Genomic DNA, 25178 nt, shown 5'->3' on the forward strand with positions numbered 1-25178 from the left:
ATAAAACATTTCAAAATAATTCTGTACGAATTTTAAGACTTTTAAGGCTTAAGTGAAAGTGTTTTAGTAAGGGAAAGGTACCCCAAGTCAAGGTAAACAGAATAAACATAAAATCTACTTGATAGCAGTTCGAACGACCGGCGTTTGCATATGCCGGCACCAGCTATAAACGTTTGCCAAACTGCATGCATGTTTGTTTTTAGGGTGAACTAATGTAACTAATATTATTTTTATGTCTGCAGCAAAATGGATTCTGATTTGTATGACGAGTTTGGCAATTATATTGGACCTGATTTGGATAGCGACGACGATGATGACCAGACTATTTATGGGCAACCCGATGTGCATGATGACCAAGATGTAAGTAGTCAAATATAAACAGTGACACATTTATGCTTATGTTTATAATATAGGAAGATGGCATGGATGAGGAAGAAGCAGAGCCACAGGAGGATGAGGACAAGGAAGTAACAGCTGTAGTGTTACACGAAGATAAAAGATATTATCCATCGGCTGTGGAGGTGTATGGGCCGGATGTAGAGACAATAGTGCAGGAGGAGGATGCGCAACCACTGGATAAACCACTAATAGAGCCCGTAAAGAAGCTGAAGTTTCAAATGAAGGAACAGGACCATCCTGACACTACGTACAACATGGAATTCATGGCTGATCTAATGGACACACCAACGCTAATACGAAATGTAGCGCTCATTGGCCATTTGCATCATGGCAAGACCACTTTTGTAGACTGCCTAATGCGGCAAACACATCCACAATTTGAGAATATGGAGGAACGCTCACTGCGCTATACAGACACGCTCTTCACAGAGCAAGAGCGTGGCTGCAGCATTAAGGCTACACCCGTGACGCTTGTGCTGCAGGATGTTAAACGCAAGAGCTACTTGCTCAATGTATTCGATACTCCTGGGCATGTGAATTTCTCTGATGAAGCAACAGCTGCTATGCGCATGTGCGACGGCGTCGTTCTCTTCATAGACGCCTCTGAAGGCGTCATGCTAAATACGGAGCGCCTGCTTAAGCATGCTGTGCAGGAGCGCTTGGGTATAACGCTGTGCATCAACAAGGTGAGTAGTTAGCTTAGAGTTGTGCAACTTGTAACAATCATCAATGTATTTCAGATTGATCGCTTGATCTTGGAGCTAAAGCTGCCGCCTCAAGATGCGTACTTCAAGCTAAAGCATATAGTGGAGGAGGTTAATAACCTACTAAGGTGAGCGTATAATATAATTGTGGTCACATAAATAAACGTTTCTTTTATTAATTACAGCACCTACGCCAGCGCTGAGGATAATATTGTCGTGTCACCGCTGCTGGGCAACGTTTGTTTTGCAAGTTCGCTCTATGGCTTTTGCTTTACACTAAAGTCATTCTCGAAGCTCTATGCTGAAACCTATGAGGGCGTTAACTATAATGACTTTGCTGCACGCCTTTGGGGCGACATGTATTTCAACAGTAAAACGTAAGCGTTGCTTAAAGTTACTCACCAACTAAAACTCAATTTAAATATTTGTTTTCACTATGTAGACGCAAGTTCAGCAAGAAGCCACCGCATAGCTCGGCCCAGCGCAGCTTTGTCGAGTTCATACTGGAGCCCATGTACAAGCTTATCGCTCAGGTTGTAGGCGATGTGGACACCACGCTAAGCGATACCTTGGCCGAGCTTAGTGTCCGCGTTTCCAAAGATGAAATGAAGTCAAATATTCGACCACTCTTGCGCACAGTTTGCAGTCGCTTCATGGGCGATTGCAGTGGCTTTGTGGACATGTGCGTGGAGCACATTATGTCGCCGCAGGCCAATGCCAAGCGCAAGGTGGATCATATCTACACGGGCCCCAAGGAGGGTGACATCTATCGTGACATGATCTCGTGCAATCAGTATGGCACACTGATGGTGCACAGCGCCAAGATGTATCCCAACGATGACTGCACCTTCTTCCAGGTGCTGGCGCGTGTTGTTTCCGGCACGCTGCATGCTGGACAGGAAGTGCGCGTGTTGGGCGAAAACTATACGCTGCAGGATGAGGAGGACTCGCGCATCTTACAAGTGGGCAGACTCTGGGTCTACGAGGCGCGTTATAAAGTGGAGCTTAATCGCGTGCCCTGCGGCAATTGGGTTTTGATTGAAGGCATTGATCAGTGCATTGTAAAAACGTCCAGCATAGTGGACATCAATGTGCCCGAGGATCTCTATATATTCCGACCGCTTAAATTCAATACACAGAGCATCATTAAAATTGCTGTGGAGCCTGTGAATCCCTCAGAGTTGCCCAAAATGTTGGATGGACTGCGCAAAGTAAACAAATCGTATCCGCTGCTGTCCACGCGTGTGGAAGAATCCGGCGAGCATGTGATCCTGGGCACAGGCGAACTCTATCTGGACTGCGTTATGCACGATCTGCGCAAGATGTACTCGGAAATTGATATCAAAGTGGCCGATCCCGTGGTGGCATTCTGCGAGACTGTAGTGGAGACGAGCAGCTTGAAGTGCTTTGCTGAGACGCCAAACAAGAAGAACAAAATTACGATGATATCAGAGCCGCTGGAGAAAGGACTGGCAGAGGATATTGAGAATGAAACTGTTTGCATTAATTGGAACAAGAAGCGCATTGGCGAGTTCTTTCAAGTCAACTACGATTGGGATTTGCTGGCGGCGCGCTCGATTTGGGCTTTTGGACCCGACACCACAGGCCCTAATATTCTGGTGGATGATACGCTGCCCTCGGAGGTGGACAAGAATTTGCTGAACTCCGTTAAGGATTCCATAGTGCAGGGCTTCCAGTGGGGCGCGCGTGAGGGTCCGCTCTGCGAGGAGCCCATACGCAATGTCAAGTTTAAGATTCTGGACGCTGTCATAGCCAACGAGGCACTGCATCGGGGTGGCGGACAGATAATACCTACGGCACGTCGTGTGGCCTATTCAGCTTTTCTCATGGCCACACCGCGACTCATGGAGCCCTATCTGTTTGTGGAGGTGCAGGCACCTGCCGATTGTGTCTCAGCTGTGTACACAGTCCTGGCAAGACGCAGGTGAGTTGGCTTAAAGTTAAATTTACTTGCAACTTTGATTAATGTTCTATTTGCTTGCAGAGGTCATGTCACACAGGATGCTCCCGTTTCGGGCTCACCCATTTATACGATCAAAGCTTTTATACCAGCTATTGATTCGTTCGGGTTTGAAACAGATCTGCGCACGCATACCCAAGGTCAGGCTTTCTGCTTGTCTGTCTTTCATCATTGGCAGATTGTGCCTGGCGATCCGCTGGACAAGAGCATTGTTATACGGCCGCTGGAGCCACAGCAAGCTTCACATTTAGCGCGCGAGTTTATGATTAAGACGCGACGCCGCAAGGGACTGTCGGAGGATGTGTCGATTAACAAGTTCTTTGATGATCCTATGCTGCTGGAGCTGGCGCGGCAGGATGTGCTGCTGAACTATCCGCTCTAAGATTACAAACTAACTGGCTAACAAATAAATATTGTATTGTATTTTATTTGTCTTTACTTGATCTCTTACTAGATGTATGCATGTTATTGTCTAAAATAATCATACAGGATGCAAGTTTAGCTATAATATCGACTAAGTGTCGCCGTTCTGTAGAGTTTCCACCTCATAGCCTTCATGCTCGGCCTGCTCGTCATCAAACTCCACCTCATCATCAGCTGTAGCCTCCTGCAAAATGAAATATTTGAGTTAAGCTTTAGACAGTTTGAGGAAAAGAGATTTGAGCGCTTACCTGGTACTGTTGATACTCGGATATCAGATCGTTCATGTTGCTCTCTGCCTCTGTGAACTCCATTTCATCCATGCCCTCGCCAGTGTACCAATGCAGGAAAGCCTTGCGCCTGAACATAGCCGTAAACTGCTCGGAGATGCGCTTGAATATCTCCTGTATAGCCGTAGAGTTGCCAATGAATGTGGCGGACATCTTGAGCCCACGCGGCGGAATGTCACAAACGGCGACCTTCACATTGTTGGGTATCCATTCAACAAAGTAGCTGCTGTTTTTGCTTTGCACATTCAGCATTTGTGTGTCCACCTCCTTCATGGACATGGGTCCTGTTAATAATTGAAATGCCGCATTGTATATTTAAAGAAAGTATAAAAAGCAGAAATATCGAGAATTTAGTCTAGGCTTATGTGGTAGGAAGTTGCTTTTCTGGAAATTCTATAAAGAGTTGAACCATTTACATAATAAATTAATAAAAATGAAAACATATAAGAGATGCTTCTTTAAACTCAAAGTGCATAAAAGGAGCAACAATTTATTTTATTTTATTTTTCTTTTAATATTTTTCAATATTTTTAAGCCTTGACGCATTTACATCAAAAATGAAGTTGGCTGCGCTTTGATGCGCAAAGTAAATCCCAAAATCCCTAAATATAAAAACTACATCACACGAGGGCCACCTGGTCGGGCGGGTGGTTGGAATACAGTCCCAGGAGGCAGCTAAAAAAGCTGTTTAAATTCTTGTCAGTTTGTTGCTGTTGCTTGCTGTTTAGGTTTTGAATTTTGTTTTTTCGCTGCGCTCATTTGTGATTAATTATTTTGCAAGCGGCGACAAACGGACGCGTGGACAGACGTGGAGCAGAGCCTTAGCCTTAAGTCACGTTCAGCATGATTAGTTAAGGCCCAAAAACCGTGTCAGGCGGCGGTCGCGGCAGTGGGAATAAGACAGAGACTGTAGCGGGGGCGGGGGCGGGGGCGGGACTGGTACTCGCAATTCCCCAATGGATCTTGAAAGTAAATTTCTAATTACGCGCGTTTTGCGAGTCATCAGTCAAAGGCAATGTAAGGCGGAGCGAGGATTGGGGCTGGGGCTTGCCTCACGCATAAGCACAGAAGGAATAACAAATGAAATATTATGCGGCATACTTTTGGGCGCCACAGCGCAGCAGTTTATTAATTTAAAAATTAGCGCTAAAATGAAAACAGGCAAGAGCAAAAACAGAACAGCGCTTCGCACTTAACGCGCGACTGAGAGCGGGGAGGCGGCAACGGCGGCGGCGGCAAAACAAATTTACGCTACGTGTGCGCGCTGACGGATTGCAGCCTTTTTAGCCGCCAGTCAGTCAGTCAGCCAGCCAACAAGTCAGCCAGGCAGCCAGCCAAGTTGCATTAATCATTTTTAGTGGTGCTCATAAGTAGGCTTTGCGTTTGCTAATAAAATTGTCGCTGCGACATTCGCTACGTGCCTGCGGAGGAGCAACAAGGACGGCGACAGGTGACGCCGCCCACCACCACTACCACCTGCTGGCCCGGCCCCATGACAAAGCGACAAAGTTTTGTGTGCCGAGCCGAGCCCTCGCTTTTAGCTCTGTACGTGTGAAGCTGTTTAGGGTTTTGTTGTTAAAAAACTATTTTTCTTTTTTTTGAAACACCGCCCCCTCCCCATTGCTGACGCACCACTCTCAAAGAGCACGTGGGTCATGTCAACACAGCAGTCGAATCATTTATCACTCACCACGGAAGATGCAGGCGACGGTCAGGTAGCGGCCATGTCGTGGATCACAAGCGGTCATCATGTTCTTGGCATCGAACATTTGTTGCGTCAACTCGGCAACGGTGAGCGCGCGATATTGCTGCGATCCCTTGGCCGTAAGTGGAGCAAATCCGGGCATGAAGAAGTGCAGGCGCGGGAAGGGCACCATATTGACCGCAAGCTTGCGAAGATCAGCATTAAGCTGGCCAGGGAAACGCAGGCAGGTGGTAACGCCAGACATGGTTACCTGCATAAGCAGAGAATTTCAATTAGTTCATGCTTCGAGCTTGGAGCTTGGATATCAAAGAGTTCGTTTGTTTGTTTGCTGGTGCTTTCTCATGTGTGTTTACTTACGGACACCAAATGATTGAGATCCTGATAGGTGGGGGAGCAGAGGCGCAGGGTGTGATAGCAAATGTCATAGAGCGCCTCATTGTCAATGCAAAACGTTTCGTCTGTGCTCACGCACAGCTCATGCAAGGACAGTGTGGCATTATATGGCTCCACCACCACCTCCGACACCTGCGCCCACAAACAGCAGCCACAGGCACGGGCGCAGCATGTTAGGGATTTGGGTAATGGTTGGATGGTTGGTTGGTTGGTTGTGGGAAAGACACAGAGAGAGACACACACACACACACATTAGTTGATTTGTCAATTAAAATTCACTTACGGAAACCAAATGATTCAAGTCACCATAGGTGGGCGACGATAGCTTCAGCGTGCGGAAGCAAATATCATAGAGCGCCTCATTGTCAATGCAAAAGGTCTCATCAGTGTTCTCCACCAGCTGATGTATGGACAGCGTTGCATTATACGGCTCCACAACCGTATCGGACACCTAGACAACAGCAATGAATAGCAACAGGAGCAGCAGCAGCAGCAGCGACGAACGCCAGGCAACATGCAATGGAGATAGAGCAGCGTATACATTTTGTTAATTAGCTCAGCTAACGGTTTCATATTTAGTACTTAAATTAAATGAGACACATGCGCGTCTTTAGCTAATGCTGATGAATGGGAGAAAGTTCAATTAGTATGCGAGTGAGCCAAGAGCACTGTAGTCTTAATTTTAAATGCTAAGCTTATGCTTAGTACTTTATAAAATTTAAATTAATAATTCCCTAACTACACTGCTGGCCAGATCTGATTATAGACGCCCATACAATAAAATATTGCTGTAATCAATATGGAGATTACGCATAGACAGCAACCAATTCACAGCCATTAACACTACCAATCACTATTGGGATCCTCAACATGCGTCTGCTTTGTTTCAGATTCTCAAACGATTTGTATGGCTGCCTTGTTTCCTATTCTAAAACAATAGCCTGGAATTTGAATGCTTAAACTAAATGAAGTCGCATAACTTAAGCTGTAAATCAGCTGCACATAATTGAATTGAATACAAATTGAAATCACTAACTGAAGAAACAATTGCAGAGATATTTTAATTATAAATAAATGACAAATATAAAGTAACTATGTAAGTTAAGCAGCCAACACTTTGAAATGCAAGCTGCGCCGCAATACGAATATGAATATTTAACCATAAATAATAATGTGCTAATTTTCTATTTAATAATTTTGTGTTTCTAGCTCTTGAGGCATAGTTTCTCATACGACTCAGTTTGAGGCATAGTTTCTCATACTCAGTTTGTCTTGAAGAATAATAATGTCAATCAATATTGTATAGACCTTATAAAGTGAGAGATGCGCCTATTTATCTCAGTCACAGGCAAACATTTTTATTTAAAACTGACATAATATTTAAATCAAAATGAATTTCTTATCAAATTTAATTTTTATGACTCATTAATATTGCAATAAATATTGCTTATATTGTATATACTTAATAGTGAACGCTTTTGGTTATTAACAAAAGAATTTAGAATTTGAGTGAAATGCTAGACAATGCCTAAATTAAATCATGCATCACTTGTGCCACCTTTGCTTGCTGCTTGCCTATTTAATCTGATTAATAATAAGTTGCTTTGATTACTTATCTTGGGCAATTGCTTAAAACTGTTTATCAAGTAGAAACTTTATGCATTGTTCATACTTTGTTTAGTCAAAGTTAAATTAGTCATCAGCAGTTTGAGTCTATTTACCTTTGTGCATGAAAATTACATTTTCTTAACTACATAGTATATGAATGTTTGCTGGCTATCCATCTGCTGTAAGCAGAGTTTACTATGCTACAGTTGCACAATTGCATTTATGCAGTTGCATATTCCCCAAGCACACACACGGACAGACACACGGACAGACGCACGCAGATATAAGCTGCATTGTATTTGTGTAATACTTTGGCTAGCTGCTATATTTACGCATGGAAGATGCATTACCAGTCCAAAAGGACTCTAGAAATAGAGAGTGAGAGAGAGAGAGCGAGAGGGGTATAGAGAGTGAGGCGAACATGCATAAAATGCAGCAATATCGCTTACAGTTTGTCCGATGGCAAAATGTGTGCACAATAAATCCTAGCAATTATTTAATGGTTGCAGCTTGCAGGGCCGCTGCGATAAGGAACGTATGCACACACATATACATATGCATATGCATATGTATGTGTGTGTGTGTGGATATGTAAGTAGTGGCACCTGAAACAGGTTGCTACATGCCCAGCTAGCTAATTATAATGAGTTATGCCAGAGCTATAGTTTATTTGTTTGCTGCTCGAGAGCGAGAGCGAGAGCTACAACAGAATTGCAGTTGCAGTTGCAATTGCAGATTGCCCAAAACACAATATTTACCAATGTACTACGTTTAGTTAAATCAAAAGGATTTATTGCCAAAGTGTAGTGTAGTGTAGTGTGTGAGCTTTGCTGCATTTCAGATTTAAGCGCTGGCAGGCAAACATTTTGTACATTTTTAATCAAAATCAAATCAGTGCACAAACTGCACAACTTGATTGATATTTGATTTGATTGCTGCTACTTTTTGAAGAAAATTATCAATTTGTGCAATTGGCTAGAGAAATCAATCGGCAATTGGGTCAAGCGACATGTGTAATGAGCTCTCAATTAAATGAGTTTAAAATATATATTTAAAATATTTGCATAAACTGCCAGCTTATCAAAGCGCCAATTAACTATAAAAATAAATTACGTATACGCCTCTATATGTATGTGTATGTGTATTTGGCTTTTAAGTGACAGCCGTGTGTCAGCTGCTGGCCGCAACCCAAAATGGTTGCCAATGCCATAACATTGTGGCAAATCGCACGACCAAGCACATAAATAACCGAAACCAAGTTATAGTTTACTGGCTCCCCCAGCCACAAAAAAAAGGTTTTTGGGTTTGAGCTGACCAATTATATGCCTGCCTGTCTGTAGCTGTTGCTGCAGCGTTTGCTTTGGAGCGTAACGAGCAATAAATTAAATAGAGCGCAAAGCGTAGCGTATACGTAATGTCTCAATGTACAACTATTTGCATATGCATGCAGTAGAAAACTAATCTCTGCAAGTGTTAAGCTCACACACACACACACATAAATAGTTGGGGCATAAGCAGTTTGTCAAATGCTAATTTCACGCCTCAATAAACTTTTCGTGCGCCCCTTTTAAACGAAGTGCCAAACCAAAAAAGCTCAATAGAAACACACACACTTGTAAATTGTGTTTCTGTGTGTGTGTGTGTGTGGCGACTTAAGCCTTGACTGATGAATATTGGCAGCTGCCAAAAGGTTTGCTCCATAAATAAAGCGCGCGCGCAAATTAATTCAATTAAATGTTGAAATGTAATTAAATGCTTAAAATGCAAATGACACGCGTGTGTTAAATATATGAAAATCTGATTAATTAAGCCCAATCCATGATGGCAGCGTGTGCTGCTAAAAACAATATTTCAATACTGCAATATTTAATTAGTCTATAAATCAATTGAAAAGAATTAAAGTCGAGCAAACTTTGCTCTTAAATTTTGGCAGCTCTGTCGTTCTGTCTGTCCGCTAAGCTGATTTGACTAAGCGGATTGCGTCTAGTGGTTGATTAGTTGGGCACATACCTTGGGTGAGGGCACCACTGAGAATGAGTTCATAATGCGATCTGGATACTCCTCGCGTATTTTCGATATGAGTAGCGTGCCCAGGCCGGAGCCAGTGCCGCCGCCCAGTGAGTGCGCCAGTTGAAAGCCCTGCAGACAATCGCAGCCCTCGGACTCTTTGCGCAGCACTTCGAGCACCGAATCGATGAGCTCCGCGCCTTCTGTATAGTGTCCCTTGGCCCAGTTGTTGCCTGTTATTGTTGGGTGTAAACAAATAAACGTATTTAACTAAACAGTGTGTGAAATTAATTTGCAACAAGCGCCGCCAGCCAATTTATAATTGCAACACAGCAGCAGCAGCAGCAGCCAGCGACTGAGACTGGGATGCAATTTCAGCAACCAACCTGCCACTTGTTTGTACTTATCAAGGCAATGACAACAGACATTGTGGCAGCTGCAACAACTGCCGCTACCGATGCTGCTGCTGCAGAGTTCGCTGTAATTGCTGTTGCTGTTGCTCTTGCTGTTTGCTGCTTGCTGGCGGGCGCATTTTGGTTGCAAAAACAAAAGCAAAGCTTCGATGCTGTGTGGCACTTACCCGCGCCCGATTGTCCAAAGACAAAGTTGTCGGGTCTGAAGAGCTGACCCATGGGCGATTGACGCACCGAGTCCATGGTGCCGGGCTCCAGGTCGATGAGTATGGCGCGTGGCACATACTTGCCGCTGCTCGCCTCATTGTAGTAGACGTCGATGCGCTCGTGCTGCAAGTCCGACTCGCCATGATAATAGCCATTGGGATCGATGCCGTGCTCGTCGGATATGATTTCCCAGAACTGTGAAAAGGTATTTGATAAACAATTAGTTGTGAAATATATTTCAGTGTGTGTAGCGGTTTGTGCAGCAAATGCATGCATGCCACACATGTCGTATGCGTGTTTTTTTTGCACCGCAATGCTAAAATATTATTTTTCAATCAATACACAGCACATGTGTGAGTGTCATCAGTTTGCTTGCTAACGTGCGTGCGTGCGTGTGTGTGTGTGTGTGTGTGTGTGAGTTGCATTGCTTTGGCAATCAGTGCATATAAATATGAGTATCCTTTTTACATGGGCGCTTTGCTTTTATGGCCCACAACGTGAACGACATTGCTTGCTATCTGTTTGCGATTTATGCGGCCAAGCACCCACCCACCCAACCAACACCCCCTGCTGGGGCTGCAGCGTGCTCACTTTACATGCCGCTAGCTATATCTGTTGCCTACTTTTATGGGCATTTCTTATACTCTACTTCAATTCGAGCCTCACTAACTTGCAACTTATTGTTTATTCTATTCATATTGCATTTGTTGCTCTAGCGCTGCCCAATTATAAATTGCTAAAGCTAAAGCTCTCTACTTTTCAACACTTTTTGTGTTTTGCTTTCTTTTCATTTGCGCTGTGTTGTGTAACGAGCGGGAATAATTGAATCCTTTTAGGTGTTTTCCCATGTATTTATTTATTTTTCAACGTTTTTCTATGGGTCGAGTGCCCCCCTCCCACCCCCCCCTCTCTCTCTCTTGTGCATTCACTGCGCTTATATTTATTTGCAAGTATATTTTTCTTTTGCAAAGCACACGCTGCTGTTATTTCACCTTTTTTAGCTTTTGTTGCTCTTTCGTTTTGGTTTCGTTTCGTTTTATTGCCCAATACGCTTCGTAAAACATTTCACGTTTGTTGCGCATATGAATTTCAAATTTTTAAAAATGTTTCAATCCATTTGCTTTTGTTATGAGTGCAGGTGAGTGTCGGTGTGTGTGTGTGTGTGTCTGTGTCTGTGTGTGTGTGGGCCAGCGGCTGATGGATACCAAAATGCTAATTGTGAGAAAAATCGCAATATGCTGCTGCTGCTGCTGCTGCTGCTGCTGCTGCTGCGCTCAACCTCTCGCACTCACTCACGTTGATCGAAATGATTTTTAATGGACTTAAGCGCCAGCGGATATGAATTAATTTATTTTTCTTCAGCATTTTTTATAAAAATACATATACTTTGCTTTATTTTCTTGCCTTCTTGTTTATTGCCATAAGATTGACTGCGCAAAGTTAAAAGTTTTTCAGCAAAAGTCATCAGCAGAGAATTTTATAAATTATTTATTAACACAAAATCTTAGCACAAGTTTTGAGTGACACTAGACTTTGATCTAAATTGAAATAACATATCTTATGCACAACCGCAGAGCACTTTGAAATTAAAAGCAAAAGCAATGCATTGGCTAAAAGCCTGTGAAGAAAGTTTAATTAATTGAACTGCGTAGGCAAATTGTGAGGGGACAACTAATGAGAACACATTGTAGGCAGAGTGAGAGAGAGTGAGAGAGAGAGAGATAGCAATAAGAAGACTGCAAATTGTTTCAGGGCCTGCTGGGACAAAGCTTAAAGATGAGTAATAAAAATCTTGACCAGCAAACTTAGACTGAAGACTTTGGAGACAGATTTGCCATTTTAGCCTTTTCCCAAGCATTAATAAACAATAAAAAATATTGAGCTTAAGCTGCTGCTGTTACTTATTGACAAAATACTTTTGTTGTTATAAGCACTGAGGCAATGAATTCGTCTTGAGTAGAATAGAATAAATGTTTAAGCAAAATATTAGTTTGAATTACAAGTCTTACTACAATTCAATGCTGGAGAAGTTAAGCAGCAAACTAAGGCTGAAGAGTTGCATAAAGTGTTGCCGTTTTAGCCTTTTGCCAATTTGGTATACATTATTATTGAAAATGATTACTTATGCGTTATTGTAAAATTACTCAAAATTAATCGTTATTGGTGAGGAAAATCATAAGAATCAATATATAATCAGTATAACGTAATTTTTAAAATAAAACTTATAATCATTACGGTCCCTGATATAAAGAGCATTTACATTTGTCTTAAGACTTTGTTACAGAATTATGAATTGCAGCAAATAGACATAGATATAAATTAAAAATTCTATGCAGCTCATTTGTATCTCTCTCTCGCTCTCATTTGTATCTCCTTCTCTACTGTTTTTGCAGCAACACTGCCTTGAGCTCACTCATATATATTTGCTATATATTTATTCTTTAATATCTGCTGCCCTTTAACATGTGCAGCTAATAAGCGTTCAAGTTGAAAGTTTCCTAAACACTGATTGCATGCTTAAGCCCACACACACACACTCACACTCATGCACATTTACAACAGTTAGTTGCTGTTGTTGTTGTTGCTGTTGATAATGCTGCTGCTATTGCCGCTGCTTTTGTTTGCAAAAGTTTTATTTCTCCATTGGCTTTTAGACACGCAACAATGATAACAACTTGCATGGACATCAAGTAACGAAAAAAAAAAGAAAGAACGACAAAAGTTGCGACTTGAGTTTTTCCACCCTTGCCAAAATAAAGAAAAAAGTTGGCATATGTGACATTGTTGTTGTTGACTTTTTGCATATATAACAAACTGGAAATATGACACTCAATTGTACGCATCGGCAGACACTTTTGGCCTGACAATAAGTTTGATTTGCATACGCTTTAGTTCTCGCATTTGTCGTACGTTCGGCTTCGGCTTTGGCTACAGCAACAGTAACAGCAACAACAACAATTTGACTGACTTGGATTGGGGGTTGGGGCTGGTTGCTTTTGCTGGCACTTGTTGCCGTTGGGGAAATGTAAATATGTTTCGCATATTTTATGAAGCCAATTGCAGATAAGCGTTTTTCTTTTTGAATACTTTGCCGGGCTTGTTTGTCTAAGCTTCTGAATTGAGCTGCTTAACTATAAAAATATATATGCTATATAGAAACTATTGTATGTATTTTTGTTGCTTGATTTGGTTTCTTTGTTTGGCAGCGTACTCGAGCTTCGGCTACGCTTTGCTTATTTTATTTATACAACATTTTTAGCTTTTGCATGAAATTGACTGCTGAACAAGCTTCGAGAGCGAGAGCTGAGCTGTCCAGCTGCCATTTAACGTTTGCGCTTATCATTTTTATGTTTTTGACACGAACACGTCAGCGAGCAATTTAAGTTGGCCCAGCTACAACCTTTAACTTTGGCTAAGCCAAGAGGCAACAAAAAAACAATTAACTTCCTTCATTTGCGTAAAAGTTTTGCTGGCTGCTGCGGTCAAATTGCTTAATTACAAAATTGTGTAAAAGAAGCGAGAGAGAGAGAGAGAGAAATACAAGTCTGCTGATCAAATTAAAAGTAAACAAAAGGAGCCATGCGTTGACCAAAGCGGCGCCATTTCGCTAACAAAATTTTTCTCGCTGGCGCCAGCTTTTTCAATTCAAAATTAAAATTCTCAAAGCGCGCTCTCAAACAAAAACCCAAAACACAAAAAAATAACAACCACAATGGCCAAAAGTCAAGTGGCAAACTACACAAAGTCCAACGAAGAAAAAAAAAAAATAAAACCCAAAGCCGAGCATAAATTAATTGCGGCTGGACCAAAGAAATGTGCGCTGCACTTTGCGCTTTGTTTTCCAGCGAACAAAAAAGACATTTGCGGCGCAGGATGCAAAGGGCTGCGTGTGCTACGCAAAAGCAACGGAAGTGCATGTCGCACCGGAAGCGAACGAAGCACCACGCCAGAGAATTGATAAGGCATTGCCACGGGGCTCCAAAGTCAACGAGAGTCAAGATATTGCATATTGCATGAAACGAATGCGCTCAGCGCCAAAGCATTAATAAACAATAAGAAATATTAAGATTAAGATGCTGTTGCTGCTAAGAAAAAGACAAAATCAAAGAGCTGTATTCAAAATTTAGTTGAATCAAGCACTGAGCTATGCATTTGTTGCATTTAAATTTAACTTACGTAGCATAAAGTTTAAAATAAACAGTTAAGTAACTTGCAATAATGTTTAATGATAAAGAAATATTGTTGCTTAAAATTAGAATATTTTAGTAAACACAGCAAGCCGTGCTAAGTTTTTATTATAAGCATATTAATCATATTGAGAATACTGCTGATGTTGCTATGAAAGCGATTTCAGCTCTAAACGAGCTACTTGCAATGAGTTTTTGGCTTCCGCGTGGCCATTTAGATAAAAAAGGTTGTCAACAGCACTCAAATTATGGAGCGTGAATAAAAAGTGGATACAATCAATATATTGATGGTAGAAAATCAACAATTGAAGACACAATTGTAATGAAAAATGAAGAAATATTGATGCTCAGTTTGAAAAACCACTCAGGTGCACAAGGGCACATTGTATCTTATCAATATGACTACGGAATTCAAATTTAGGGAATCGCTGCTAAGTCAAATTATAAACGAATCCAGGTGCTACAGACTGCCCCTGGTATGTGCGAGGATCTACACTCCACACAGATATGCAGCTCTACACAGTGGGGGGAACAAATTGGACGGCACACAAATTGATACATGGACAAATTGATGAGGCACTCCAAGCTGAAGTTAGCAACCCGCTAGACCTCTAAAGCGACTACGCTGGCAAGAGTTTGGAAAAACAATTGGACGGCAGTGAGGCTATCCTAGTAGCTTAGTTCATAATTTACATTGCTACATTAAAGTTAAAGCTAAAGATTTCGTTGATTGTTTGCTCAACAGTTTACATTGCTACATAAAATGCTAAAGCTAAAGATTTCTTGATTCATTTCAGTTTACATTGCCACATTAAAGGTAAATCCAAAGATTTCTTGACTGAAAGCTGTTTCGCAATTTAATTGCTTACATCAGATATATTTTGATATAGATTTATAGCTTGTGTTGTCCTCAGTTTTCGCTGCTCATTTTCTTTGCTTGCTCTTATTAAAAATGTTCAGCGTATGTTGGTCAATGGCACAAAAGATGGGACCCCTATGTGATTAGGCTTAATCACTTTTCATAACTGTGATGTTATAGTACTAGCTTTCGGCATGTACAGTTGCTTCATTTAATAAATATGTTTAAAAAAAAGTCTGAATAACCTTAAGTGCCTTTGATTTTTAAGTTATGCAAATATTTGTTAGCCCTATACTATAATACATTTTTTTATCATATACAGCACTACGCCCTGCACCCCAATGCACTTGCACAGCGTCTCACATGTTACGTGGGTCGAAGAAGACTTAAGAGGCAACACCCCCAAGACTTGTCAACTAGGCTTATAACCTAATTATTCTCATATCCTATTGTAGTATTATTTTATTATTAGTATTATTATAGTATTATAGTATAGTTTAGTAGTAAAATATAATTAGGTAAAGTTGTCATAGCAAACTAATTTAACAACAAAATACACATCTGAATATATCGGAATTTTATAATTAAGTTAAGTTAAGAAAGAGCTGAGACCTCAGTCAATGGTAAGATACGAAGTGAAATGTACTCTTATTTATTAAGTCAATTTAATCAATCAACTTTTTAATTTATATTGCTGCTGCTTAGAGTTTGGCTAGAATACTTAAAATAATGATTAGTCACACTTAATTTTTAATTTCAACTGCAAATATTTTTGAAAAGTTTGCTATTTGTTTTATTTTCATTTATTTAGCCTAGTCTTGCTTTGTCTGCTTTTTGCAATAAAATAATTGTGCGCTGGAATTTATTTCCAAAAAAAAAAACTTAAACAATTTACATTTGTGCGTACATTGCACTGACTGCATTAAAAATCAGCCATATTTGTTTTATTTGTTGATTATTGAAAAAAGCATAGAGTGCATTTCTAATTAACATTCCAAGTGCTGTGAGCATATTAAAACGTAAATTTCAATAAAATTTATAATGTGCGAGCGCATCAAGTTGTTGGCAATGCGTGTGTGTTTTCTATGTGTGTGTGTGTCCGATTGTAAGCGTTGCATAGCATTGAGCTCTAATTGAATTTGGGTGCGCTTTGGCATTAAACTAATTATAAAATAATAAACAGGATTGAAACGCTTTGTGACCATTTGCCAATTTACAAATGCGGCGAGCTTTAAATGCAAAGCGCACTCGCTTACGTTACGGCCTAAGTCAATTTATTTTAATTTGTGTGTGTGGCAAAAACCCAAATACAAAACAAACACACACACACATATGTGTTTGCATCCATTAGCGTAATGAGCTTTACGGGAATGGGGGGCACAGTTGACATGGCCATTCAAAAGTCGCCATAAAATACAAATATCCAAATACACTTGAAACTTAATGGCCTGCTGTCGTCGATAGATGGCGCTGCTCATAAACCATATACCATATACAGCAAAGTAAAAGCAACAAACGCAAACACAAACACGAATTCTATTGCCTGTCGAGCTGCTCAAAAATGCAATTTATATGTGCACTTGGCATGTCGTAACCCAAACTACACTAAATACCAATTGGACATACACGTGTCGCTTCAATAATGTGCCAGTGTGCGTCTGTGTGTGTGTGTGTAATAACTGTAAAAGCTTCAAGAGACTTGTAGCTAGATATGTATAGCATACTTTTTGGCGTTGCTGTTGCTGCTGTTGCTGTTCGGGTTGCATATAAGGCATAATTATATAGCAATTGCAACAGACTGTTGCAATTTATAACTTTATACAGCCGAGAGGGACTCCATGCTGAATGCGTCGTACTGTGAGTGTAAATTGATGGCACGTGTGAATGTCGAGGTGCTGGCGGTTAACCAGAAAAATGCTATTTTAACTCGTCGCATTGCGTAAATTACCTTTTTTTTATATGTGTGTGTGCGTGCGTGCGTGTGTGTGTGCAATGCTCATCAACTGCATCAATTTAAATGCGGCCACTAATTGTCATTATCAGCGCATTGCAGTTTGCTTTATTTATTTGTTATTGTTGTCTGATACACTTTAAGCGATAATATTAACTATAGCAGCAGCAATAAAAAGAAGCAAAAGCTTAACAAGTGTAAAATCATTTAATTGCTTGCATAACTTTGAGACTAAAACTAAAGAATTCTTTTTTAAATTATAACAAAATGCATTTTATAGTCAGCAAGCTTTAACTTTCGTTTCTTTTATTTCACTTGCTGTTTATTTAGTTTGCTACGCTTATTTAAAGCTTTTGTGCCAGCAGCTCATGCAAATTAGTAACAAATATTATATTATTTATACAACATATTGTACATAGTCTGTATAATAACTGTACAAAGCAATTGGCTTTAACAATTGATGTTGCCACATTTACATTTTTCAAAAACAATTTGAATTTGAATTTCATTTAAGCACAACGACGCACAAATTTCAATTGAGATTTCAATAATTGTCGATTTAGATATGCAAATATTTGTGCTTTATTTAACCAGATATTGATTTAACTAATGTGTGCTGCACATGCCTCACGTGTGTGGCAATGTGCGGTTGCCGGCAATTCCATCCATGCCTCTGTCTCTGTCTAAGCCAAATATTAATTTAGCGGTTAGCCAGCCCATTAACATAAGAAAGCCGCCAGCCCAGCCCCAGCCCCAGCCCAACCCGTTCGAGTCGAAAAACTATTGATTTGATTGTTGTTGCTGCTCAGCTCAGGTGCTTGGCTCTCAATATTTACTTGAGTTTAGTCGAGTATGCGTAGCAAGTGCCAGAGCGTGTCTAAGTTATGCTTAGACTCATTTTGTTTATGAAGTTTTGTGGTCTGCTCAATAATATTTGCTAATGTTCAAAGTATTTGGACATTCAATGTGCTATCAGCAACTTCAACTGTCTCGACTTGAGCTTTATCAACTGTAATATGCACACACGAACACACACACACACACATGCATATTTATGTCGAGTGTAGCACTGCAGACATTGAACGTAATAATAATAATAATATTTATGTGGCAAGCGATATGAACAAGACAGTACGTTTTGCCAATAGCTAAATAAATAAACAGCCAACACACACATATGTACAATGTGTATGTGCATGTGTGTGTGTGTGTGTGTGTGACACACCCCTAAAACCAAATCAAACAACAGCTGCTGCATTTGCTTCAATAAACCACAAAATTTAAAGTTATTTCACTTATGTTTGAGCAAAGGAATTTAAGATTTATTTTTAAGAAATTTCTTGTAGCTTCTGATTGGAATTAGCTTACTCATAGAGCTTAAGCAAATTGTAAATGCAGCTAACTTATTAAGTAGCCAATCAAATATGTTTACTAAGCATTGTAATATTTACCTTAGTATGAAGTTAGCTTCGGTTAATTAACTTCACACTTAATTTTTACAGCTCTTTATATTTTATTCTTAAGATTTGTTTTTAAGAAATTGTTGCAGCGATGATTGGGATTTCATTTCGATTTCATTCTTAATTTTTTAGGAAATTTCTGGTTTCTATGTTTGGAATAATACCTCAAAGAGATTAATCAAATTGAAGTACAGCCAACTTATAAGGCCAATCTATATGTTTATCTATGCTTGAACTTTCAGTTAAATAATTTCACACTACATTTTTGCAGCTCTTTCAATTTCATACTTAACGTTTTATACAATTCTAGCAGCTTTTGCTTGGACTAATTCCTCATAAATATTAAGCAAATTGATTCATCAAAATCTAAATATTTTCTAAGGTTGAACTCTGTGTGAATTAAATTCAATACACTCTTTTAAATTCATACTTGACTTTTTAATAAAATCTCTACTCATAGAGTAGAGCAAATTGATGTGCAGCTAATTTATTAATTAAACCAATAATTTATATATTTAGCACTTAGCATATAATTAATATTAAGATTATTAAGTTGAAGCTTCAGTTTATTTCACACTTAAGTTTATAATAAATTCTTGCAGCTTTGATTGCACAAACTCCACATTTAGATTAAGCAAACTCAAGCATATCTAACTTATTATTAATTTATCTTAGCTTTACTTTCAGGTATTTAACTTTACACTTCATTATTGCAGCTCTTTAAATTTCGTACTTAAGTTTTTATGAAATTTCTTTCTTCTTCTTTTAATTGAACTAACTTCTTATAGAGATTAAGCAAAGTGCAACTAATTTATTAACCCAATCAATATGTTTCCAATGCTTAGCATTGTAATATTTATCTTAAAGTTAAATTTTCAAATTTATCTTTTTAATAACTTTGATTGGAGTAACTTCTCATTAAGATTACGGAAATTGAAGTGCAGCTAACTTTGAATATTTTTTTATAATCTAAGGTAAACTTTCAGCTAATTAAATTCACACAACATTTTTGCAACTTTTTAAAATTTCATACTTAAGCTTTTGAATTCTTGCAGCTTTGATTGTACTAACTGCTCCTATTAGGCCAATCTATATGTTTATCTTAGGTGGAACTTACAGTTAATTAACTTCACACTTCATTTTTGCAGCTCTTTAAATTTTCGTACTTAACTTGGCTGCTCTTCAACATGAATATCGCAGCAATTAATATTTAATTAGCACGCGCATTCAAGTGTAATTTCCATATAAATTAAATTCCTTTTTTAAGCATTTTTTTTTGCCTAATGCCATTGTCATTGATATCAGCAGCGGTTTTGTTGATGTCATGTAAATATGTTGTTGTGGCATGTGCATAGTTTTTCAATTTTTTTTTCGCATTTTGTTGGCTGCATTTAAAACAATTGACATTTCAGTTGTATTTTATGCATTTTTGTTGCAGGCTTATGCCACGCGAGTTATTCACGCAAATATAAACGATTTTGTTTTTTTTTTTTTCAATTTATTTTCCACATACTATTAATGACCGAATATGTCAACAGCGCAAAAGAAAAAAAATGCTTGATAAAGTACAAAATCCCAAATATCAGTCACAATATTTTAAAGGCGATTTCTTAATGGCTTTCACTGTGGCTGCTGATAACAACGCTGTTATATATGTTATATATACGATTTACAATATGCCATAACAATTTTTATGCGCACAATATTTAAATTGTTTTTTTAATGGGTGCTTATAAAACTTCTTTATCTGCATAACATACTAGCTGTGTATAGAGAGTTCAGTTTAAATAAATTTTATAAAATGCTGTAATTAGTTTAATGCATAAAAAATCGAAAGCTTTTGAGCTTGCAGGCTACAATGCAAGTTTTTAATTAAAAATATTGTATAAGCAGAGAATGTGCTGTCTAATTTAGATTGGAGATATTAAAGTTTTAACAATGAAGCTTTTTACAAAGTGTATATTATAGTTGTGCATATGCACTTGAAGAAATTTGTCTAGCAATTAAGGCTCTTAGTTAAAATGCTTTCGTTCTGTTAAATTGGAGACAATTATACTAAAGCTTTATAGCTAAAAGTGTATATTATAGTCATGTATACGCACTTTTTGTGCTTACAGTAAACTGTCTAGCACTAAAGAGAGAGAAAGGCATCGTATTCTCTTTTTGGCGACAGTTACTTTAAATCTTTGTAGCTAAAAGTGTATATTATAGTCATGCATACGCACTTTTTGTGCTTAAACTGTCTAAAGAGAGAGAAAAACTAAAGAGAGAAAGAGAAATGCCTTTCGTTCTCTTTCAATCGACAGTTACTTTAAATATTTGTAGCTAAAAGTGTATATTATAGTCGAGTGCATCCACTTAATGCACTTGAAAGAATCTGTTTAATACTAAAGCAGAGGCAGCTCGGGCTACTCAGACTGTTTGCTTGAAAACTAGACGACATTTATACAAAAACTTTATTTTAAAGTGTATATTATATTATTATTGAGTTTTATTGAGCTGGAAATAAACTAACTAATTAACACTAAAGCACCTAAGAGAAAGACAACTCATAGCTGCATATGCTGCTAGTTTGAATAATAAAGTTATGAGAGTTATTTATTCCAGCAATAGCAGCAGTTGTTCTTCCAAGTGTATATTACAGTCGTGTGCGCTTGAAAAAAAAGCGACTGTTGCTCTGCTAACCAGTAATGTGCTTATGTATCTGAAAAATCCAATTTACGATGTTTGCTGATACACAAAATATATATTCCATTGCGGCGTTGTAACATATAAAATATAAAATACTAAAAAAAAAAACGGACACATGCAAGTCTTTGGTGTAAATAGTACAAAGCCTCTTTGATGTCTAGCTAGAATGCATATATATATATATATTTATATTTTAAATACATGCATATGCACTTTTCTTTTTTATGGCGTTTTTTCTGTTGCGCTTCATATTTGTTTTAAGAATTTATTGGTTTTATTTGTTTGCTAGGCTTTATGGTTATCGTGCATATGCAAATAGTACAAATATTTATATTGTGTTTTACGCTTTGTGTTCTGTGTGGCCTTACAAAGCATATTATGTTTTATATGATTGATATTGGTTTGTATTTAAATTTATGCTTCTATTGTCTCTGCTGCTACGAGTACATGATGAACATTGTTTTTTGTGTTTTATATATTAAAATACATAAATTTGTTGTATATCAATTCAATTGCCAAACGCAGTTGCATGCAAATGATGCACTAAACATATTTTAATATCGCCACGCCACCGATTATTTATTTCGATTGCGCATTTGCGCTATTTTGTGGTCAAACCTGATGGTGGCTTTCATTTCTTTGTGGGGCAATTGTGCGCGCCTCTCACCTGCTATAAATTATGCACGCAATTAGATATTCAAGCAAATCTAAACTACACTGCATCAAAATGCGACATCAGAATCAAAGCCATAATTTAGAAGAGTCATAAGCATAGTTAGTATGAGAATAGGTAACCAGCTAGCAAGCTATATATATGAAATATAGCAGCAAGAGCTAGAGCGTTAGATCGATGAGTTAAGCGGGCAGCTACTGCCTTAAGTTGATCAAAATTGAAGTCAAAGTTGAGTCAATTGTAATAAAAACTTTCCGGGGAATACAAATTAAAGCATTTTAAGCAAATAAATATATTTGGTGTGTCACAGATTTATAGAGTTAAATCTAGATCTCTTGTAGAGTATATAATCTTTCAAACCAAATCGTAAGGTGCGCAGAACTTGGAGAGATTTTATACTTAGCTTTGAGTATTGTAGTTATCATAAATATAAAAATTTCTTAAAATGTCCGTCTAGTCTCCAATAGAGAAGTCTTTATTTTCTAACACAAGCTCGAAGCTGGTTTTGGGTAAGTTTGAAGTTTGTTTGAAACTCTGTGGCAGCTCAGATAATTAAAAGTTTCTATGATATGCGAATTATAATAATTGTAATAAATTAAATCTAGAATGTGGATAATGCTGCGCAGCTTAACATACAATAAAGAGCTTAACTTAGAAGCTGAAGCGAGTTAAACAAAAAGGGAGTTGCAAATTGAAAGAAATTGAAACATTTAGAGCGCTGATTTGTTTTCATTTCCCATAAATTTGTGCGTGCATCAATGCTATAGATAATAAATAATATTTGTACTAAACAAACTCTAAATTAATATAAACAAACTAAGAGCTTAAATCATATGCTAGCATTGACTGCATTTGTTTTTAAAAATAATTGTTTATTATTGTGCCAACCTTTTTAGCTTGCTTAGAACTATAATTTTATTTTTTTCAAGTGTACACCAACACACCTAGAGCAGCATTTATGCATGTGTGATAAATATTTCGACCGCATTGGTTTTTAATGAGATTTTGTCGCGAGAGCTCTTTATATTTTCTATTCTCTGCTCAGCATGTTTATTTTAGCAAATTCCAATTTAGGCGTTTTGTCGATTGCACAATTTGTCAACACGCAACGCAACGCAGCGCCAGATATAAAATAATATTGCATTGAATTGGCGCTGCAGACAAAATCTTGATTATTGTTTTAAAAAATTTGTCACTGTTGTGCTACGGCAATGATTTGTTTTTGTTAATTATACATGTATGTATGTGAATGTTATGCATGTTTCATTGGCAGTGCGACAAATTGCCATAAATTTAAAGCATATTATGCGGTTAATATCTGTCAATATGTTATCGAACAATTTTTAGCCAGCCCAGCACAGCGAGCTCGTTTGCTTATCGTGGCCTAAAGACTAAAATGTGTGTATTGTAATTGCCTGCATAATTTACAGGCTGCTGCTGCTGCTGTAGCTTGGAGGCAACTTGCATGTGTGTGTGTGTGTGTGGCATTTAAGCTTTAAATGCATTTGCAATTTTCATTTTCAGTTTTCATTTACATTAACAATTTTCTCACTCTCTGCTCTTTTTTTTGTTTTGTTTGGCAAACAGCTGTTTTATTGTTTTATTTATAGCGTAAATACCAGATTACAAAAGCGCAACATATTTCAGTGCTGCTAAGGGGGCAAGTGGGGCAGGGGGTGCGGTGTATAAAGGTAAGGCACAATAATTACAATTTGTGGCATGCAATTTCAATAATATAAAATTACCAAAGTAATTGAAAATGCAATGAAAATGCAAATGAATTAAAAGTATAACAACAACAGCAGCAGCAACGCTTGTGGCAACAACAAATAAAAATAAAATTATAATTAAATAAAATAAACAAGCTGCAATGATACTACTACATATGCAACACTGTGGCAAACAGCTCGCCCACATGCATTAAGCGCTGGCAGCATGAGAATTTAATGAGCTAACGAGAGTTGCAATGCTTTTAAAAGAGTTTTAAATAAATAACCCAAAGAGCAAAAGGAAGAAGGCAGCAGTGACAGCAGCTGCAGCAAAAGGCTTATGCGTGTTGCCGCAAGTGCTTGCAACCAAATAGGACGAAACTTGACAGCAGCAGCAGCAGCTGCACTGTTGATTTCAAACTCTCTCTGCTCTTTATATTTTAGTTATTGGACGTTGTCGCCTTTGGGGGCAGCAGCAATTAGCATAGACAAAAGCATAAAGCATTGCATAAATAAGTAATTTTCATAAGGGCAACAGCAACAGCAACAGCAACAGCAACAGCAACAGCAACATGTGCAAAATATTTATAAAAATGCACGTTCTGTATATATTCTGTATATATTCTGTATATTCATAATCAGTTTGTGCAACGAAGCGCTTTGTTGCCGTCGGCATATGCGTTTGCCCTTTGCCCTTTTGCGCTTTTGCTGTTGCATAGCGTTAGGCGCAGACACTTTTAGTCCATGCACATGTGTATGTGTGTGGTTGTTTTTATGTAAACTTCATTTGCTATGCATAAACGCATTTTTATGCAAATTGATAAAAGCATTTATATTTTTTTTTTATATATACAGCTAACTTTAGCTTACGCTTAGTGTAGAACAACAGCCAAACACTTTTTTCCAGGTATTTAGGTATTAAAGCATATTTTAGTCATGTGAGTAGCCCTGGGTGTTAGTTAGGGAGAAATCCTAAACTATAATCCTTAATGCTTTACTGCTTAATGCGCTTATCATTGATTGAAACAATTCATTTAGGTTTGCAACAAATATAATTTAAATTTTAATTACTAAAAACTTTAATATGTTGTCGATTTTTTAATCACTAAAAATTAAAAATTTTTAAATATTCTGTAAATTAGCTGGAATCAATAATATGGACTTGAGTCAGTTTTAGACAAATTAATTGGTGGCATAGATTTATTAATCATAACTTGATTACAAACTGTTCGATTAGCGTATAAAAAATGTGGGTCTTAATGCATTTAAAAATTTAATCAGTTGCGTCTCACGCTTCTAAGAAACATTAAACACACAAGCTCCCAAAAATGGTTTGGATTGTTTACTATTTTGTTGAAGCCTTGACTAAATCTAATTTAAAACAAACAAGTTTAAGCTCAATGTGCGTCATAACAAAGTAAAGTTCTATGAACAGTCAAATATAATTTGATTTTGTTCAGTTAGATAAATATATTGATATATTGCCTTATTTATTTTTTAAACTAAATCAGCATTCGATAC

General features: G+C 38.1%; 2 protein-coding genes across 2 annotated transcripts in view; one reads left to right on the top strand and one right to left on the bottom strand.

Moving 5' to 3' along the window:
• LOC108603565 (116 kDa U5 small nuclear ribonucleoprotein component) lies at nt 1-3501 on the top strand. The gene is made up of 7 exons (XM_017992482.1): nt 1-92; nt 243-360; nt 414-1085; nt 1140-1231; nt 1289-1480; nt 1546-3048; nt 3109-3501. The coding sequence occupies exons 2-7, from the start codon at nt 247-249 to the stop codon at nt 3464-3466; spliced, it is 2931 nt and encodes a 976-aa protein (XP_017847971.1). The 5' UTR covers nt 1-92; nt 243-246; the 3' UTR covers nt 3467-3501.
• The window catches only part of LOC108603566 (tubulin beta chain), a 25462-nt gene continuing 3775 nt past the window's right edge, over nt 3492-25178 (bottom strand). Inside the window, exons 2-7 of the mRNA XM_017992483.1 lie at nt 10088-10322; nt 9511-9740; nt 6176-6343; nt 5485-5749; nt 3756-4078; nt 3492-3691 (exon numbers count right to left, since the gene is read on the bottom strand). Of these exons, the coding sequence (XP_017847972.1) occupies nt 3599-3691; nt 3756-4078; nt 5485-5749; nt 6176-6343; nt 9511-9740; nt 10088-10322 (1314 nt within the window). The 3' untranslated portion in view covers nt 3492-3598. The remainder of the gene's footprint in view (nt 3692-3755; nt 4079-5484; nt 5750-6175; nt 6344-9510; nt 9741-10087; nt 10323-25178) is intronic.

Source organism: Drosophila busckii, chromosome 3R (genome assembly GCF_011750605.1).
Source record: "Drosophila busckii strain San Diego stock center, stock number 13000-0081.31 chromosome 3R, ASM1175060v1, whole genome shotgun sequence".
NCBI classification, from domain to species: domain Eukaryota; kingdom Metazoa; phylum Arthropoda; class Insecta; order Diptera; family Drosophilidae; genus Drosophila; species Drosophila busckii.

Bases quoted from the DNA above. Each gene is read 5' to 3' on its own strand.
- LOC108603565 (XM_017992482.1), top strand. From the start codon at position 247: ATGGATTCTGATTTGTATGACGAGTTTGGCAATTATATTGGACCTGAT. The intron at 1,232-1,288 runs GTGAGCGTATAA...TATTAATTACAG, and splicing joins GAGGTTAATAACCTACTAAG to CACCTACGCCAGCGCTGAGG. The intron at 1,481-1,545 runs GTAAGCGTTGCT...TTCACTATGTAG, and splicing joins ATGTATTTCAACAGTAAAAC to ACGCAAGTTCAGCAAGAAGC.